General features: G+C 41.0%; 1 protein-coding gene across 3 annotated transcripts in view; it reads right to left on the bottom strand.

Moving 5' to 3' along the window:
- Positions 1-10172: 10172 nt before the first annotated feature.
- Positions 10173-20404, bottom strand: part of IL12RB2 (interleukin 12 receptor subunit beta 2) — a 34477-nt gene continuing 24245 nt past the window's right edge. For all 3 annotated transcript variants that reach the window (XM_074961567.1, XM_074961568.1, XM_074961566.1), the window contains 4 exons: positions 16668-16805; positions 15024-15111; positions 12682-12781; positions 10173-12368 (listed from right to left, as the gene is read on the bottom strand). In XM_074961567.1, coding sequence (XP_074817668.1) covers positions 11823-12368; positions 12682-12781; positions 15024-15111; positions 16668-16805 — 872 coding nt within the window. In that variant the 3' untranslated portion in view covers positions 10173-11822. The remainder of the gene's footprint in view (positions 12369-12681; positions 12782-15023; positions 15112-16667; positions 16806-20404) is intronic.

Consider the following 20404-nt stretch of genomic DNA (forward strand, 5'->3'; position numbering starts at 1 on the left):
ATACCTTTTGCCCAGTGACATTGATTTGTATACCCATGTCCCTTAATAAATGCAGTACATCTGCTTAGGACTGACACTTCCAAGCGTTTTCTAACCTATTTTATGATTGATTATAGGGATAGCGTCAGCCTCATTTAGCATCAGTATCCCTCCCACGTCTACATTTATTTACACTTGGAAAAATTGCTAGTTGTAAAGTTAAAAGCTACCACTTCTGTGTGATGTGATTAACACACAATGCAAGTCTGCATAATGCTCTACAACAGCACTAATGGATGCACAGATTCCTGCTGATCTCTTAAGATCCTTGTTCACTGATCCATACACCCAGGCAGCTGTGTTGGCTTTGCAATAAAAACAGTAAAGTAACATTCTTGGTAGTGAAATAAAGAAAAGTTGGGGAAAGAAATGTTTTATTCTCACTTACGAGCATTTATACAGACTATGGAGTTTAAGTACTTTATCTCTGGGTCTGAATGGATTTTATGATTGATGCCAATCAATCTTTCAAGCTTGAAATGAGGCTTTTAAGCAAGTTTCACATTGAAACTGACTACTGGGTCAACAGACTTCATAGATCTTAAATTCTATAATAGCAAAGAATATATTAACTGCTTAATTACAGTTATTGATGCTGAACTTCTAGAATCAGCTTGCTGTACTTGAAGTGATGTGCAGCAGTATGTAAAGCCTAAGTGGTTGAGTGCTAGGAGAATGTTTGTCAAATAAAATAGCTGTTTTTAGACTCCCATTCTCAAATGATTTATAATACAGGCATCTAGTTTGGTTGTGGGAAGATGCCATAAGGTACTTACCCTTAGGTACTAATTTTTCTTTGACATGCCCTACTAGAATCTTCTACCAAAGTTATTAACGGATGAAATATGCAGCTCTTGAAAAGGGTGAGATCTTGGATGTCATAGCCAAATATGTTGTATTGTCTGACTGTTAAGTCTAATAATAAACCATTGGACACACAGGACTGAAGACCTTTGCATGTACTCCAGGCTGTGTGTTGCTGTAGAGCAATAAACCTCTGGGACCTGAAAATGAAGCAGATAGGGTAAAAAGCTGGTAGTATTTCCTTAGGGAGAAAAAGTGTCTTTTTGTTTTGCAGACCACTTTCATTAGAAAGTGGTCCTGTATAAAGCTAGGACAAAATTCAAATGTAGTATTGGCTGTCTGCCAGGCTGCTTGAAGCCCATGTGGCGTGACGATTTAAGTGTACTTTGTTCACAGGTGAATTTTCACTTCCATTGTAAAGATTGCTCTTCCTTCAGAACAAATCTTTGTCCTGACATAAAGCTATTTTCATTTGGCCTTCAGCAAGCTTTCAGTTTTACATAGAATAAGAGTAAAAGAGCAGGTCATTTCTGTTCTTGTCACTAGTGATGTAGTTGTAGTGCGCACTGCTCTGATAACCGGCCGTCTGCTCAGAGTCCTGGGACTGTTAGAGCTCGTCCAGGGTAAGATGCAGTAGCAGTCAGAAGAGGCTTGCAGGATACCACACACCTGCACTACTTGGTTTAGCCTAAGGACCCAAAAAAGCAGCGGTTCCACTTTGACTAGCTGTAGCCTCGCACTTACACATGAGAAGTCAGCGCTCTCTATCAACATTCCCACTGCTGGCTGGAAATTCAGTGGAAACTGCAGGTGTTCAGCATCTCTGACATGCATTTTAGGGACCCAAGTAGAATTCTGGCATCAAATTCGAGGGTTATAGTCTACCAGGGTTTCAGGCAGCTAGGTCATTATATGACCACTTCTATTCAAAGATCAAAGTATTGTTTGCTGGCTGCTGTGCTTTTTGAGCTGAAAAGAAACCATTTTAATATGCTATGTAGCCTCATATATACTTGTCTTTTTAAAATGAATTTAGCAGTGACTACAAATACTAAACGTTTTTCATTTTTTTCAGCTCTGCGGCAAAACAGTGTTGGACATACAGTATACCTGTTACGCGTGTGTGAACAGTTTAAAATAAGGCCACTCTTTATTGCATGTAATGACATAAAACCACTTCTGTGTCTGAGAAAATTTGTCTATGCACCAATTCTGTAACGGCCAAACTTATTTCAAATGTTTAGTCTTAGACAAGGCCACCATGCTGCTTAATAGTGCCAAGTGTGGGTGGCTTTACTCTTGCCAATGTTAGCACTCTCACTTTCATAAACACTGAATTTTCCCAGTGTTTAATGGTGGGGAGAGTATACAAGTGACATCGGATTGGTCACAGGATATTGCAGTTGAGTTAATTAACACGTGATCAGTATATTAAGCAACCTTTAAGATGTGCACTTCAGAGAGTTCACATTGTTTGTTGTAATTCACTTTTTATACAGAACACGGAACAAAAATGAAGACTTCACTGTTCTCTCTCTGATCACAAGGCAACAGTTGCTCAGTTTTTAAAGTCTGATTAAATCCAAAATGAAATACTGGAATCACAAGATAAAATTGCAATGAGCAATCCTGTTCCTTCAGCAAAATGGTAGCACTGAGACTTGCATTGCTACATAGAAGATTAACTTTCTAACCATAGATATTTAAGACTATTAAGGTGAAAAGAGACTGAATTGTCAGTTGCTGGTGATAGTATAACATAAACATGCAGGTTTGGGGTTTTTTAATAAAAAAATTTCCCCTTCAAGCCCCTTCTAATATCACTACAAGTCACCATTTTTTTGTTCTGTTTGTATATTAGAATGGGCTTCTGGTCCATGACCTGGTGTCCTAGGTGATAATACAAATATGTTCTAGAGTTCAAATACCTTTATGTTGTACTCGAGAGAAAATATGCTTTGTCAGTAGCAGCACAAACGTGATGGTGATATTCTCTCTCATTGCAAATTTTTGTGAAACTACTGAGCAAGCAAATTCTTTGGGAATGAAACGACCAATTTATTGCTGCATTCGTTTTCAATTGCTATGACTGTCTCCATCCTTAGCTATGGTTTGGCCATCCTAACTGCAACAATAAAATGAATATTGAAAGTGATCCTAGTGATCTTAAAACACTTGTTCATCCTGACTCCCAGGATCAAATGGTTTGGGGGAGGGGGAGATCCAGGTTCCTCCCACTGATATGTGTGGGGATTAGAGGGAATATTCTGATCAGGGCTAATGGGTTTGGGGCATAAATACCTTGCATGTCAGTGGGAGTATACACCCCAAACACAAGTGGTGGGCTAGTAGTAATTATGCACGTACATTGGCATGGGAGGGAAGCTTGCTTTCTGCCTTTCCTTAGTCTATAGTGGATAATTTCTACAACATGTTTGATGACAATTACAGTGTGAAGTGTTTTGACAATAAGCATAAGTAGCATCTGTCGTCAAGGGAGCACAATACACTTTACAGTACTAATAAATAGCCTTTACAACAGCGTGAAGAGTAGAAATATTCCAATTTTACCATGCAGAAACAGGCTAAGGGACTTGGCCGGGGTGGCACAGCGAGTTGGGGATTGAACTTGTCTCCTAACTGCTGGTACTGGGCTTTATATTAAGTTCCAGTCATAACAGATTGAAACTCTGTGAAGCCCTTGACACAATGAATGTCAAGTTGTGTAGTTCCTCTGCTAAGGCTTGTGATTGCAAATGAGCATGGTCTTTTTTTGTATTGGAACGGTGGCAAGGGAGCCATTACAAAGCTTTGTGAAGATTTCCCCAGCAATAAAGCACATCACTAATTTCCAAATTAAAAAGCGGACTGGAAGAGTTCTTTAAAACTGCTGTCCCCATTTTTCATTGCAGAGCAGCCTAAAATATGCATAGGAAAGACTTTTAACCCTTGTATGATTTGAGTGGCTTTGAACTCTCTGCTGATGGCCATTATCTGCTAAGTAAGATATAAAATGAGGTTCCTTTATAGAACTTCACGCGATTCCAGTGTGCCTTTTTGTGGTACAGTTATTTTGCTGAAAAGTTTCTGGAGCTTCTAATTTTGTGTAATCCATTTTCCTGTTCCCAGATTTCCTTCCAGCTCTGAAAAATTGCCTCTCCAAATTACATATAATCCTACCTCTTAAAGGCCAGCAGACTCCAGATCTCCCGAACGTTAGTTCAAGCCCGAATTAGGTGTAGAAGAGAGACCATGAGGACAAGGTTACTTATTTTTGCCTCAGTGGCAATTGGCAGATGTTCAAAAATAGACTTTAGAGCTGCTAGACAAGCTTTGTGGTATATTGGATTCAGTTGTCATTCATTGATCAGATATTAAAACCTTAGCTCAAATGTCTTTAAAAGTGATTGTAATCTTTTCTACCTATAAAGGACCTTTCAACGGTGGGGGAAGAATAAATTACCAATTCTAATTTTGAAGTTCAGTGACCTATTGCAGACTAGCAGAAATGTGTAGCATTGAAATAGTAATGTTTGAGAAGCCATTGGTTACTTGCGATCAGACTACTATACAATTTAGAGATGGAAAGCATCAGTTGGAATCTTTCAGCCCACCCACTGCAAAGGTAGGTTATAGATAGGATAAAACATTAAACAGACACTATGCCTGATGTTAACCAGAAGGCCAAGGAGGAGCAATTGTTGAGGTAGTCGGGTTGGTCACATTAAGCCTTGTCTACACAAGGAAATTACTGATTTAGTTAAATTGGGGCAACTCCCTTGTGCAGACACTTGTACTTTAGTTAGAGTACAGACCTTAGGCCGAATGCTGCAGCTTCTGTTGTTATTATGGCATTCATCTGGAACAAGATGTAGTATAGCAGTTCATGTACGTTTGTCAGTTTTAGTCCTCCCTCAGGCTTACTTGTTGATTTATACCAAAGCACTTTTTTAATGTATCAGTTTTGCTACCCAAATTTAAAAGTAGGTGGTTTTAAAAAAAAGACTAATAAATATGATGGAAATAAACTTTCTTTAAGACTGTAGAAGTATATCGATGACAACTAGCTAGATTTACTTTATTTGTATGTAACCTATTTTCATAAGCCTAAGTTATATTCTTGTTCGTTAAGATGCCATGATTGGTTGTATGAAGGTAACGCATGCACATGTCTAATCGTATGACAGAGAAGGAATTTGATGTAAGGCTCTTAACTGAGTCGTCTTCTCAGCCCAGGAATAAAGAGGAACAAGATGACAATTTTTCGGAAGGGCTTGTTAAAAGCAAAATGTATTTGAAACCCTGCGGGAACCATTTCAGAGGTGATCATAATTTGGCTATTTTAATTCTAAGACTAAAATTTGCTTTAAAAGAAATCTTGCGGGCATTGGAGCCTCATTCTGCTGCTAATCTGTACAGCAACCGGAAGGGTACTCCACCTGAGAACCTTCACATCTCTTCTTTCCAACTAAAAAAAAAAAAAAAAGCTAAATAAGCTATTTTTCAATATGTAAGTTATTTCACATGCACAGCCTGTAATTTAATAAAATGAATCCCTATGTACAAGCAATATCAAACTATTAGACTGATGTATAAGACCATAAGATAGTATTTTGTTGTTGCTAATTATCTTTGATTGTTTTGATGCTTGACTACAGACCAAGTACAATGACTACAGGGAAATGTGTGTGATTGTATTTCATGCAAAATCCACAGGAATGTCATGACACATCTTTTGATGTTGAGGACAGATGTGCTAGGTTCCACAATGGTAAGTTTCTATGTTGATAAAGAGGCAATAGTTGGAATAAAAAGTCTTTTGGAACTGTGCAGACAAATAAAGGGCTTCCTCCCTGCCCTGCAAGAGTTACTTGAGTTTAGGTCCTTCACTTCTGAGTATGGATGCTATGTTGGTCTCAGTGGAAAAAGCTATGTTTCAAATGCAGCAGTCTTTTGCAATAATGGTGCATTTCTACTACGGGGGGGGGAGAGAGGGGAGTATGGGAAATTCTCCTTTTGTATTACTGCTTTGGGAGTATAGATCTCTGCAGATTCACTGAGGATTGTTTCATCAGGAAATTAGAAAATAGCATTTCAACAGTAGCAGTTTGTGATAGTATTGAAATAGTTGCAATGCAACAAGCTAAAATCTTAATCCATTTGTTGAAGCACTTGCTTTACCTGCCTTGAAAGGGGAACTGCTGTTATAAATTGTGAGTAAAGGAGGTCAAAGGAACACATTAAAGGTAAGTCAAAAATCTGAACTACTTCAGATCTGTTTGAAATGTCTACCTTTTAAAAAACCTCATATTAAAAACACAATCTGTGGCTGTAGCCCAGAATGTGTGATCAGTCATACGGCAGCTAACAAGTCAGTATCCAATGGAAAAGAAGATTATGTGAACAAAGCAACTTAGTTTTCAGATTTCCAAGATTTTAAGTGAATAAAATCACAGAATGTATAGAAAATATTTTAAAATCTGTATCTAGAATATTTTAATAAACAGTCAAAGATTTTGCTGTTGGCAGATTCTTGTTGCCTGTTTGTTCATTCCTGGAAACTATTCCTCCTAACTGCCATTGGTTCACGCAAAAAAGCAAGATCACTTTTGCTTAGTGATTCATATAACCTGCTGCAAAAATGTAGTAGGAAGCCCTTTCTCCAGTTACCCAGGTATACCTCTGTAATAGAGTGGGCAAGGGCACCACTCTACTTACAGTTGAGCATAGTGTACTGCTTAACCAGGGCAAAAGAAAAAATCAGTGAAGTGCTCTAAAATTGTGCATATTTCCGGTGCCTTGCAGTGAACTGTGCTTCAGCAAGGCTCCGGGTGTGGTCTAAGGCTGGAGTTTGGGTGTGGCGCTCTAGTGTCCTTAAAAATATAAAGACCATGTGACCTCAGTTTTACAGTGGGTTTTTTTGCTCATACTTGGGGCTCAAAATGGTGATCCTGATTCACACACTCAGCCTGGACTCAGCTCATGTCAGGCATCCCTCTGCCCCTTTGGCGAAGCGATAGTTAAAAAGTTATGCAGGGTGAAAGTTGGATCTGCAGGTGGCACCAGCCAAGGTGATGTGCCAAAGGAAGTCATTTTGTGCATGTGCAGCAGGACAAGGATTCAGACTGTTAGCAGGCTCCTGCCATCAGAGGAACCATGCTGTAGCCCTTGAACCTGAGCAACACCCATGTACTGTGAGTTCACGTCCTCCCCTTTGCACATGACTATTCCGCCTGTACTCGAATGGTAAATGCAGTTGAAGGGCTCCGGCACTAAGAGCTTAAACAGCCTCATTTTTCAAAATGAGGAGCTCTGAGGAGTACAACTCCCTACCCGGCCCTGTCTGCAGCTGAGTTAAGGTGGGACCTGCATTGCTGTCAGCTCTGGCCTCCAAACAGTGCGAGGGGCAGCGCTAGGGCTGTAGTGCTCCTGGGAGCCCAGCTCTGCCCCAGTCCTCAGTGGTGCAGCTCCTGTCTGTGGCAGGAGAAGCTGGGTTGTTCACAGCCTCTCAACTACCAGAGGCCCTTCTGTCCCTGCCCCCACCCCCAAACCTGAAGGGGCACAGAGGGGGAAGCTGAGGGTTGCAGGGCTCTGAGGTCTGTGGTTCCCAGCCATTCCTGCTGGTCCTGATGATGACTCATCCATGGCTTTACTAGATGATGAAAGTCGTGTGTGTGTATATAAATAAAATAAAGGTAATTTACTGTCTGTGTCTTGTATGTTTACTTTACAGCACTGCTGGCAGTAACGGCAGCTGACTCTGAAGTTAGATATTGCAGGTGATGGACATTCATAACCCTCCGAAACAAAATGGCAACAAAAGTCATTCTCACTCTATTACTTAAGTACGCTGCTTTTTAAAAAAAGATTGTAAATGAAAGATTCCTCCTACTGCAGCTGTCTGTACCACTGTCTAGGTGATATAACTTATTCTAAGCCCAGTTTTATAGGGAAAATAATAAATTGTAAGGACTATCAAAATCTATTTAAACCCTTATCTCTAGCAACACATCAAACTGCTTGGGGGGAAAAAAATCTTGTTAAAATTCATAAAAACCTAATAAGACTTTACTTTCAAACAGGAAATCTTCACTTGAGATTTATTTGTACTGAGCAACAAAATTCATTTCAGAAGTCCACCAGTAACAGTAAAAAGGTAATTCCCACAACAAACTAACGTGACAATTATATTTTGAACTTCAAATGTGTAATCCACACAAAACACAAATTTATGACAATCCTCAGCAATAAAACATGGTAGGCAGTCCATAAGAATAGCGCAAAAATTAAGTATACTAACCAGCTGATCCAGATTGTTCAGAGATGTCCATGTAATCAGAGTCAAAGCCATTCCTTTTGAAGAGCATTTTTCATGTTTCATTCTGACAATCAGGTCTTGCATCTGTTTGTTTACGTGTGGTATGTGTTCCTTTTTTTAGCCAGAGGTCTGGAAATTTCTTGAAAACATTCCTAAATAAGGTCTTTTTTTTTTTTTTTTTTTTTATGACCTACCAGCCTTGGCAGTTTTTTCCCCTGCAGTTCCCAGGTGTTGAACTCAACACTAGAGGCTGCACTCTCAAGACTTTTGTCTCTTCTTCCCCATGTCTGATTTTGACACCAATGTTGCTCCTTTCTGGTTGCATACTTGCTGCTTCTCCCTTGTTATGCAGCTCCCCTGCCCCACTCCCACCCATACCCCCAGAAAAAACAAAAGAACTAACAATCCAGGACTTCTGCTGATGAACCCACATGCCGTTTGCATGGTAGCATTTTGTTTAAAGCAGTGGTTTTCAACCTATTTACCATTGTGGGCTGCATATACAGCTCTCTATATTCTTATGTGGGCTGCATCCACGCTATATATATACTCCCTGTATGGCCCTGAGGATGTCACATGGGCTGCAGCTGTGTGCTGATTGGGCCACAGGTAGAGAACCACGGGTTTAGAGATGGAGAGGGCAGTTGAGAAATGGATTTCTTTGTATCTCTGTCAAGGTACAGGTGCAAGTAGACAAGTACCCAGAACCAGCTAGAAGCAAGGGCTGGTCGTTTCTGAGCAGATCAGTGTTTTCCCATGGGCTGGAGAGTAAGTTTCCATGGTAGATGGCGTCACAATTGGAGAACTGAACCAATTGGCACTCGGGGAGAGAAGCTATAAAATAGGAGTATGAGACCACCCAGTGGCTCACTGTATGATCCTGATGAGATGATACATAATGGTGTCTCCTGGAGTCAGAGGCCAAGTCCCAGTGCCTGTGATGACTTTGCCAGGGTTTTGCAGCCAGGAGCACAGCGCCTGGGGTCCTCCACAGGATAAGTCCTTAATACTGTACAGGACCTATTTGTGCCATATTTATAAAACTTGACCTCAAAAGTTAGAATCGGGGGGGAAATATCCTTCATCTAGCAAAACAGCCTTTAAGTTTTAGGTAGAGGCTCCAGCATGGATTCAGCATATTTATTTAAAATGTTTTATCATAAATTTAGGCTTTAACATAATTAGTTTTGGATTCAGATTTCATTTTAAACAGGTTTTTTTTTTTAAAAAAAAATCTAAAATATTTAAATAAAAAATCCAATTGAAATAAAAACCAGGTGGTTGGGGTTCCCCCCCCCAAAAGAAATCATTTATTTATTTATTTATTTATTTAACATCACCCTGGTGGGGGTGGTTTCTCCTCCTCTCCTTATGGCTCTGCCCCATCAGAGAAGCAGCCCCTTTGGTGACGATCTCTTATGCAAATTTTGGAGAAGAGGAGTGCTAAGGGTGAGGGAGGAGCTGTCCCACCAGGGACACTTCTGGGGCGGCAGGAGCAGAGATGAGTCAGAACCTAGAGCCCCCTTCCCCTGACACTCCCTCTGTCACACTCAGGTGCAATCCAAGCCAGTGAGGGGTTGTGTCACCTCCTGTAGGCTACCTCACAACACCTTGCTGCTGTCACTCCCAACCTGGGCCACTACCAGCATGGAGATCACACCCTGAGTATCTGGGCATGGCTGTGGCTGGTCCAACAGCTTTGACCCCAGCAACCTGTCAGCAACACTCCAGTCACGCTCTGGCTTCCACCAGACTTAGTTACAACCTGCAGGGTGACCCCAATGCACGCCCAGTCCTGGAGTTCCGCAAAAACATGTGTTCTGCAATGTCCAGCCCTCTCCTGGACAGTTCAGACGTTATGGTTTATTGCTCCTGTAAAGAGTCAATATTTTACCATTTGTTAATTTAATTGGTGTTACCAAACAGTTCAGTTCACACACAGCACTGGATTGGTTTAGATTAAAAATAAAACAAGTTTATTAGTAAAAAAGATTTTAAGTGACTTCAAGTATGAAATAAAGTGAGATTGTTACAAGCAAATAAAAGTGAAACCACGTGTCTAAAACTTAAACTAGCAAATTTTGGTTGAAGGCTTTGTTTTAAGGTGGCCTTTCTCACCCCCAGTCTGCCAGCACCAGGGTGACTGACCCTTTCCTTGGTTAGGATCTCTCCTAGAGGCCCAAAGTTGCTGGTGCCTTTGTTGTCTTAGGTGAAAGATATAGCTTGGGCATCTCTGCCCCATTCTTTTACAGTCTGATGAACCTTTGAAGTGGATTCTTCTGAGGGTCACTCTTCAAAGTAAAGTTCATTCAATCAGCAAAGAAGGTAACATGGAGTCTGGTGGTGAAGGAGGCTCCATGCTTTCTTCCCCTACTTGTGTTTGCTGATATCCAAATTGTTCTGTTTCCTGCCATCTTCTCCCCCTACTGTCTTGAAGACCCTGTTTACATCTTATATGTAAACTGAGGTAAACTCACAGTTCTTTACTTAGAACAGGCTTGTTTAACCACTTTTGCCTAGGCAGAGCCAGCTGGTTTTGGAACATGTGCTAATATCAGACAGGGGGAATTCATAACTTTACATAATATATAATGTTGCTACATACATTTCACCATATTTTGACCAGCGAGTTACTAATTTTCAAAAGATACCTCACAAGGCATAATTTGTACAAAGATTATTACAGTAATGCGTAGGGTGTGAATACAGGGATGCTTTCGATCATGGTCTCCCTCCACAAAAATAATCTGAGACCTCAAAGATGGGGACGGGGTGGGCTGTCTAAAGTTGATGAGAGAGGGTTGTGTGTATCTGCCCTCTGTATTTCTTCGTTTTCAAAGGTTTCAGTGTAGCCATATTCTGCACAGGTACAAGGCAGGGATGGGCAGCCTTTACCCCACATCAGTGGTTCTTCAATTTATTTGATCGCACCCCCTCCTCCCCCACTCTGCTTTGTGTTTGTAGTAGTCCCCCCCACTAGCACATATACCAATTTAAAAAAAAAAACATGCAACTCTCACTAAATATTAAAAACAGTAAGGCACTGATTCAAACAGAGCCGTTTAAGTTTAAGGGACTTCCACCTTACCACCTTCCTTCAGCTCTGAAGGCAGTGTCACCACCAGCAGCAGTGCAAAAGAGTGGCATATTGAACAGCTGCTAGGGTGTAAGATGGATGCCCTGTCTCCCTCAAACCTCAAGAGTTATTCATAGCTGTGGGTACAATGTGCACAGTAAGGGTTTTTTCCCCCTAAAGCTTCTCATACACACCCAGAATACATTCAGTGCCATTTCCCTCCCTCACCCAGTTAGAGAACCTCTGCTCTACATTAAAATGGAACTTTTGGCAGTTAATATATAAGTATGCTCTGTTGTAAGAACTCTCAACTTCTTATCTGTATGAACATGTCACCTACCTCAAAAGCAGGTTCTCATAAGATCCACACAAGAAAGAGGTGTAAAACATGTACTATCTCACAAAGTAAGATACAAAACACAACTCGAACCATTTGTATGTTTAGATTGTACACCTTTCCTTTAAATTTCATGAAGTGGATGAGTTGGTACTATCAAACTAAATACAATTTTGTGATTTGTGTATTTGACTAAAGTGCACAGAACCTGGCCAGAATACCAAAAAACAGACATACAAGCTGACTGCTTAGTCTGTGAAAGAATTGCAGTCAATTTTTACTGCATCCAAAGTAAGTTTCCCTCCACAAGAAAACATTGGCATCAGAACAGAAGTTGCTGGGAAAATGGAGAAGGATTTGCATTCAAATTCATTGCTTTCTTCATTCGTGTCCATAATGGGAGACAATATGTTTGAAGGCAAATAGTTCACAGTCATGTCTGTAAGTGGATTGGTAAGGTACTCAGAAACCGTTTGAATTTGCTCTGTTTCCTCCAGTACTACTTTTTTGTACAAGTAAGGCAGGTGACACTTATAATTGTCTCCATCATCTGGTGAGCTGGGGGCCAAAGGTTTGTACTCAGAGTTGTTTTCAGTGGATTCCTGTTTCTCGAAGCTGTTTTCTATTGTCTGCCAATCATGACCTTCACTGTTTTTAAAGTTGTTGAAGATGGGTATGTCCTTGAAAGCCATTGGTTCCCTTTTTATGAAGACTTCCTCTACTTCTATAGTTTCAGGCTCTTCAAAACTGCTGAAGTAGCTTAGGAACTGATTGGAATCTAAGTTCAGGTCATCCTGATGGGTGAGGAAAAATATTAATTATTCAGATAGTATCTTCCACCCTGTCAAAATGCAAATAGCTTCCACACAACATCCTTTCTAATACTGCTACTCCTAAAAATAAGTTTCTGCATTGTCCTTGTATCAGGCTGATATGTGATAATCTTAACAGGCCATAAGATTCACAAAGTAATTTCCTGCAATCAGCACACTGATAATAAATTCACACTTTTTTTGTACCGAGAGATTATGGACATGTATGGCCAAAATCATTTTTAAGGTGAGCTTGACAAGCTTAGTATAAAAATAATTTTGAAAGGTGACTTACCTCTACAGAGGAGTACTTTTTAGCCCACGTAGAGTTAGCTGGGTCTGGAATGGCTTTTCTGTACCACTGAGGTACAAGGACAGAAAGGAGTGAGCATAATCTACAAACAAATTGAGCATGTTGGCATTACAATCACAATTGCTAATTCCTGCAAATGTAATGGCCCTCATGTTTAAATCTGACGTATTAAATTGGGACACCACACAATGCCGAGATACCAAATAATCAGTATTTTGCTCAGTGTAGACTGCTTTAGTCTGGACCAGTAGAAATTCCATCCTGCCAGTATTTGGTAATTTGCAATTTACTTTGTTGGAACCTGTATTAAAGCAATTTAGTTTAAGATCAATCTGGATAAAACTGTTGTGATGTTGACTGGTAGGTTCTCAAATTCTTCGCTTTGTTAACATCTGTGGCTGCTCTCTCAGCTGAGGGCACCTGCCAACCTACACTCAGATCATTTGCAAACTCAGGGTCTTGCTATTTATTGCTGCTCCTGGATTCCCCAGATGGCAACAGCGACAAGAAATCTCTTATTCAGTTTTCAACTGGCCAAGACATGCACTTTTTCCTCTCTGATGTGGACCGCACATCTGTTTACCTCAAAGCTTGACTATTGCAGAAACCTCTGCCTTGAGTTGACCTTGAAGAAGCTAGTCTGGAATGCAGCTGCTTGACTTGTCCAGATAAACAGGAGCACTCTTACACCTGTGCTCTGCCCCAACTGCCAGTGACTTTCTAAACTCAGATATGACCACATTGAACCCTAATGGAAGATGCATCTCTGTCCAGGCTTTCCATTAGATGGACTTTCAATTTAAACCATGTAAAGTGTACACTAATATTGCATGATGTACACCCCTACAAGCCAATAAACTGTCTCTTCCCATCCCTGCTCCTAGTGCTGGGATGTAAAAAAAGGTCCTCAAGCATGTTTGTCTTAGCCCCAGTGACTCTGTGCAGAGCACCTGACAAGGCTGAACTTTCACCTAACAGTGTAACAATACCTTCTAGAGGCTCCAGTCAGGGATTGGGGGCCACGGTGCTAGGCACTCGTGTGTGGGTACCTAACCCCCCGCCCCACAAAAGTCAATTCCCGCCCCCAAAAGTTTAGAATCTAAATTTCTGGCCAGTTCTATTAGGGATTGTAGTTCAACTCTACATTCTGGGCTGCTGTTTTCATATCCTATCCTAATTCTTCACAGCTGCAAACACTACTCTCGCTCCTGTGGCCAAGAGGACAAGGGACTGTTTCTGAGACACTGATTCTGCATCATAATTTACCACAAAGTAGACAAAACACTGCAAGTAGCTCCCACCTATAATGTATCACCTCTGTGATGCTGCTCCCTTAGAAGTATAGGAATTGCCATACTACATCAGACCAGTGGTCTGTCTAGCTAGTATCTGGTAGAGGCCAGCAACAGATGCTTCAACAGAAACTCATGCAGTAAGCAGTGGTCTGTAAGAGTGGTCTGTCTTCAGGAAGTTTCATCCTAACACTGATAGTTACAAGTTGTCTTATGCTCAGAAGCATGAGAGTTACATCCCTTCCATAGCTCTTGTTTTCCATAGCTCCTTACTAAGGTAATGCTGGATATTTTTGTTAACCATATAGACTGAAATTTGCTAAGCTGGAGGCCCAGATAGTGACTCTTCTGATGTAGCTCCCAAACTTCGTTGTCTCTGCTGTTAGCATTTTGTGGTGGTCATTGAGTCAACAAGCTGGTATATAATCTACTTTGCCTTTTAACTTTAAGTATATCTTAAAAAAAAAAAGTGGACCCTTCAAGTTTTTAAATGAATTAAATTTGGAAGGTAGCTGATATAGGGAAATCCTTGTGGCATCAAAACTGTTCTGTAACCTCAGATAATTAGAGAGCTCTTCTGTTCTATGACCTATATTTTGTTCTGGTCTCTAGACATCTATTATTTCCTTGGTGTGTGTTGCTTTATGAAGACAAATTCCTCCTCCAAAGAGTTTTCAGTCTAAGGGCTGGATTGTGTTCTCAGTGAAGTTAACAGGAGTCTTGTCATTCATTTCAATGGGAGAAAGATTAGGTCCTAAGGGTTAAACTTGAAAAAAAAATTATATATAGGGGGTGTGTGCGCATTCTCAATTGGTGCATTTCTGAATCTGCATCTATTTACATGTACAAATACCTAACTTTGTGCTCTGTTTTTATTTAATATCACTTATGCATTTTGTTTGGCATCTTATAAATTTCAGGTAAAATTTCAAAGACGTTTAGAACAAGTTGTAAAAAGATATGATTATACATTCTAAAGAAAACCCTACTTTATTTTTGGAGTTCAGATATGATCAAAAAGAATTCACTTACGCTTTTTGAACAGATTGCACAAAGCAAATGCAGGTTGAAATGCCGAAGAAGATGCAAGCAGCTGAAACAATAATCCATTCAGAAGCACCTGCAAATCCAGTAAATCCATGTTGATAAACAGCAACAATCAGGTTTTAAATATGCTGACTCAACTGTGTGGATGGTTTAATTATGATAGTCCTGGGGTATGCTCTCTTGCTCATAAACTAAAAAGAACTGAGTACATTTAAGAACTGGAATTTGGCACTGCTGAAATGCTAAGAAAAAAGAGTACTTTGTAACATGGGGCTCTCCATTTGGCAATTTCACCCAAGACTGTCTAACATATGCAGCCCTTTAATCTTGGTCTTGGGCCACTGCACTTAACATCGACATATGCAGCAAATAAAACTAGAGTCAGTAAGATGGACTGTGGTAGCGAGCGCTAAGCTAGGCAGAAAAGCTTTTAAACAGTAAATATACTATGCTGTATCTGTGAAAATCAAAATTAGAGCTGGTCAGGAATTTTTCTGACAGAAAATTCACTCTTTGCAAAATCAAAATTCATTGGGGGAACATTTTGATTTTGCTGAAGTTTTTAATTTTTTTGTTAGGGAAACTGAAATGAAATATTTTGGTTTAGATCGACTCAAATCTGAATACTTCAGTTTGTCGAACTGAAACAAAATATTTCATTTAAGGTCAGTTCAACATGAATCTGTGTCTGCCTCAGCTGCCACAGTGCCTCATGGGAACTGTACCTGGGGTGCCTCATGCCCCCATTCACTACAGGCCAGGCTCCCTACCTGGACTTCTCCCATGATGCACCATGGCCTCTCCTCTGAACTGCTGTGGTGCATGATGGGAGTCACATAATCACTGTACATTGTAGGAGAGCTGACAAACCAAAATGAAACTTTTTGATATTTACTAATCACAATTTTTCTGAACTTTCTGTTATATGTGTAAAATTTTGTTCTTCGACTTTCTGTCCCAATTTGAGATGAAAACAAATGTCAAACTATGGGAATTTCCCAGGGGTTGGAAAGTCTGATTCTACCAGCTCTAGTCAAAAAATGTAGAAAGGGGTCTGACTTTGTAACTGGCATTACAGGCATAATTGTGTGGAATACACACACAAAGAGAGAAACTTCTGAATATAGGAAACATCTGAAATAGCTGAGAATTACAGGAATTCAGAAATAATACTATTTTATTTTATTTATTTACTGGAGTCAGTGGGAATTTTGCCATTCTCTTCAATGTGAGCATAATCAGGCCCTACTTTATCCCTAGCTTAAATATGTAAGTAGTAATTTGAGGCCAATGGGTCTGTTTACATTGAAGTCTGTGCCAAAACTCCTATTACCTTCAGTGAGGTCAAACTTGCCTTACTCATGCGAACAGTCCCACTGGGCTCAAATTACTACTTGCATATCCTATTTGTCTCTACAGATGTCTTGGGGGAAAGTGGGCAATTGGAAGAAAAAAAACACACGCACAATTTTATAACCAGCTGAAAATATCTGATTATTTACTCTCTGTAAGGATTAACGGGAATAGGTACAATCCAAATCTGTGTGAAAGGGCTGGGGCAAGGGATAGGCTAAGGTGTCTTTCTGCTGGCTCCTCACACAAAGATCTTAAGATGAAGCTATTCGTTACTTTCTAGGTAAACCAGTTCCTCGTTCCCCATAGGGCTTTCTCCAGCCATGGTTGAAGCTGTCATCCACAAAACGTAGTTCACACCATGCTGCAGGTTTTTCATTAAAAATGAATTTCTGGAAGTCTCTTTATGGATGACTGAAAAGAGGGGAAAAAAAGAGAAATCAACAAAGAATGCAGTGTTTTTATTTCTCTTGTTTAATTCTAAAGAACTGAACCATCAATTCTCCATCTCACTTCTTGCTCCCTCCCTCTCCTTGTTCTCCAAATCTTGTCTTCACTACTTTCTCCTACTCTTGGCTACCCATCTTTATTTTTCTTTATGACCTGTGCTCTGAACAGGCTCCTCCTTCACCAAGTGCCCTGCTTTCTCCTCTAAATCTCTGTGCAGCTTCTTTCATGAAGCTTTTTCAACCCAGATCTCTGTCCCCTTTGCCCTTTTGAATCTGAGCCATTGTCTTGTTATCCTATTTGTCTGAATTAGATCATATGCTGCTCAGGGTAGGGACTATGATTGCTATGTTTGATAAGCACTAAGTATGCTTAAAGGACTTTGTAAATAACCATGTCCTGTACATAAAGAATTTAACAGTACCATTTTCTGCCCTACTTTAACTGGTGTGATTCCTAAACTGTAAAGGAACACTAAGCATAGATTAGTAGTGTTCATATTTGAGCAGCTACTTTTACTTTTTATTGGCTGCTCCTGCAATGAGCTCCAAGAAGGATGGACTCAAATTCCCATTTGGAGCCCTACTTCAAGTCAGTGCAGCTCCATGTGGTCACAGGGGTCTGCTTATGCAGCATTTGTAATAGGACGGCGGTGGGGCAGGTTTATAAATTATATAAATGTGCTTTCATTTTCTACCCCAATGATTAAGGCTATGATTCTGCCATGGAGGTCATGGATTCTGTGACTTTCCGGGACTTCTTTGGGGGCAGGGCTGGAGCAGCTGTCAGCCCCAGGGCTGCCAGAACAGCTGACTAGCGGCGGCCAGCCCCAAGCCACTGAACAGCTGACCGGCAGGCAGCCCCAGGGCCACTGGACCAACTGACCAAGGGCTCAGCCCCAGAGCCTCTGGAGCAGCAGACCCCTGGGGCTGGAGCAGCAGTGGTCAGCTCCCTGCCGCAGGAACAGTGGTGGGGCTAGAGCAGCTGCAAGTCCCAGCAGCACTCTGTCCCTCCTCCTCTCCTAGGTATTTTTAGTAAAAGTCAGGGACAGGTTGTGGGCTTCCATGAATTTTTGTTTATTGTCTGTGACCTGTCTGTGACTTTTACTAAAAATCACCTTGCTCAATCAGTCCTTCAGCCCTTGTATAGTTTGCACCGATCACAACACATCTGCCATTCTTCTCATATCCTGGCCTCCCTTCTCCATGTACGGCCATGTCTTTTCACAATAAAATCTTCCCATCTCTTTGGAGGTCGGCCGAGTGGTCGTTTCAGTTCCCATGGGTACCACTCAGCAACAGCTGCAGTCCATCGATTGTCAGTGAGCCTCATTATATGCCTGGCCCATTGCGTTTTACTATGCCTACTCTCAATAACAACGTCTTGCACTTCACTCTGCTGTCTGATCACTTCTTTGGGAACTCGGTCGCGGACTGAAATTCCCAGAATTCTTCATCGCCCTCTCCGTGACAGACAGTTGCTGCTCCTCTGACTTCATCAGCGTCCATGTTTCACTGCCATACAACCTTGCTAGCAGTACTGTTGAATTGAAGAGGCTGGCGAGTGTTGCCTTGTTGATTTTTTCCTTAGAGAACATCCTCGATAGAATTGAATGCGCACCAGCCTGCTTTCTTTCTTCCCAAGAGTTCACCTTCCTGATCGTGGCGCATGTTAATTTCTTGGCCCAAATAGACATATTGCTCAACTTCTATTTGTTCTCCCTTGATTTGTTATCTGGGTTTTTGGCAAGGTATCAGACTGCATAAATTTAGTTTTGGAGCAGTTAATTTTCAGTCTGACTTGGCTGCTTTTTGTGTTGAGTTCTTGCAGCATTTTCTGCAGTTTGATAGTATTTTCGGCCATCAACACTTACTAAAAATACTGTGACAAAATCTTAGCCTTACCGATGATTCATTACTAGTTTTTCTGAATGTAAAAAATCCCTGCCTGTAGCTCCAAATGGATCAGAAGCCCCCAGATCAAAAACTGGTCTGTTCACAGGATTAGGAGCTAGCTAATAGTTGCTCATTGAATAGATCCATAGTGAGTGTCCTATATCTAAGCTTTTATTATTTTATTAAATCTCATCAAAATCCCTGTGGTAGCAAAACTATTCCTCAAACTGTGAACTTGGATGTAAATCAGTGCAGACGGTGGCATGTTTTCTTCTAGCCCAGTGGTTCTCAAACTTGTTCTGCTGCTTGTGCAGGGAAAGCCCCTGGCAGGATGGGCCGGTTTGTTTACCTGCCGCATCCTCAGGTTCGGCCGATCGTGGCTCCTAGTGGCCGCAGTTCGCTGCTCCAGGCCAATGGGGGCTGCGGGAAGAGGCGCGGGCCGAGGGACGAACTGGCTGCCACCTCCAGCAGCTCCCATTGGCCTGGAGCAGCGAACCGCGGCCAGTGGGAGCCGCGATCGGCCGAACCTGCGGACGCGGCAGGTAAACAAACCGGCCCGGCCTGCCAGGGGCTTTCCCTGCACAAGCGACGGAACAAGTTTTGGGAACTGCTGTTGTAGACAATAGCTATCTTGTACTGCCCCGTTACAGTAGTACATGAACACCTCATAATCTTTTAATGTATTTATTCTTTCAACACCTGGTGAGGGAGGGGAGTAATACTGGCTTTTTTTTTTTTTTTTAACTGACAGGATGTTGAGGCACAGAGAGGCTAACTGACTTGCTCAAGGTCATACAGGAATTCTGTCAGAGCAGGCAACTGAACCTACATGTCTCAAGTCCTAAGCTAGTGCCCTAACCGCTGTCCTTCTCTGTGTTAGCTATTTGTGTAGAAATAAACTGCATTTACATAAGGAAGAAAACCAACTGGATAAAGCACAGAGGACAAAATTAAAAACTAAACTGGCTCCTATAAAATTACTTTAAAGGTGAATGAGAGTGTGTGGGGTTTTTTTTTTTTTTTTTGCTTCTTTCTAATATATTTTTAAAAAAGGGCCTGAATGCATTTTCTCAGGAGGCTGTTGGGAGTAAGGGGGCCGGGGGGGGTTTGCTTTTGTTTGTTTTTTAAGTGTGGAAGTGGTTTTTGCTTTTTTTTTTTTTTCCTCTCTCTTTCTTAGAAACAATAAATCGTCTCTCTGTCTGTTGGCAGAATTCTTGGCTGCCCCAGAAATGTGAGCTGGGAGGGTTCTCATTCCATAATGTAGGAGCCAGCTGGCCAAATCCTTATCCAAGAAGTTTTCTCCAATTCTTTAGTTAAAAGGGATGTTGTTAAAAAAGAAAAAAACCCATAGTTTTAAGCAGTGACTATAAACAGCTTCCTCTCTCAGGTTCCAATTCTGCAAACACTTACACTCTTAACTTCACTACTATGTACTGTCCCATTGATTTCAGTGGAACTACTCACAATAATAAAGTTAAACACATGCACAAGCAGCATCAAGGTCTCAATTAGGTTTCACTTCCTTGGTATCTCTGATGTCATAAACTTACTAGTTCTCTGGTCACCCAAAATACCTGGGTAGATAAGACCTGAATTTCATTTAAAGAAAGTCAAAAGAAACATGTCTTCTAGGCCATCTTCATACATACTTAATGAGCAGAAGACCCACCC

Source organism: Natator depressus, chromosome 8 (assembly GCF_965152275.1).
Source record: "Natator depressus isolate rNatDep1 chromosome 8, rNatDep2.hap1, whole genome shotgun sequence".
NCBI classification, from domain to species: domain Eukaryota; kingdom Metazoa; phylum Chordata; order Testudines; family Cheloniidae; genus Natator; species Natator depressus.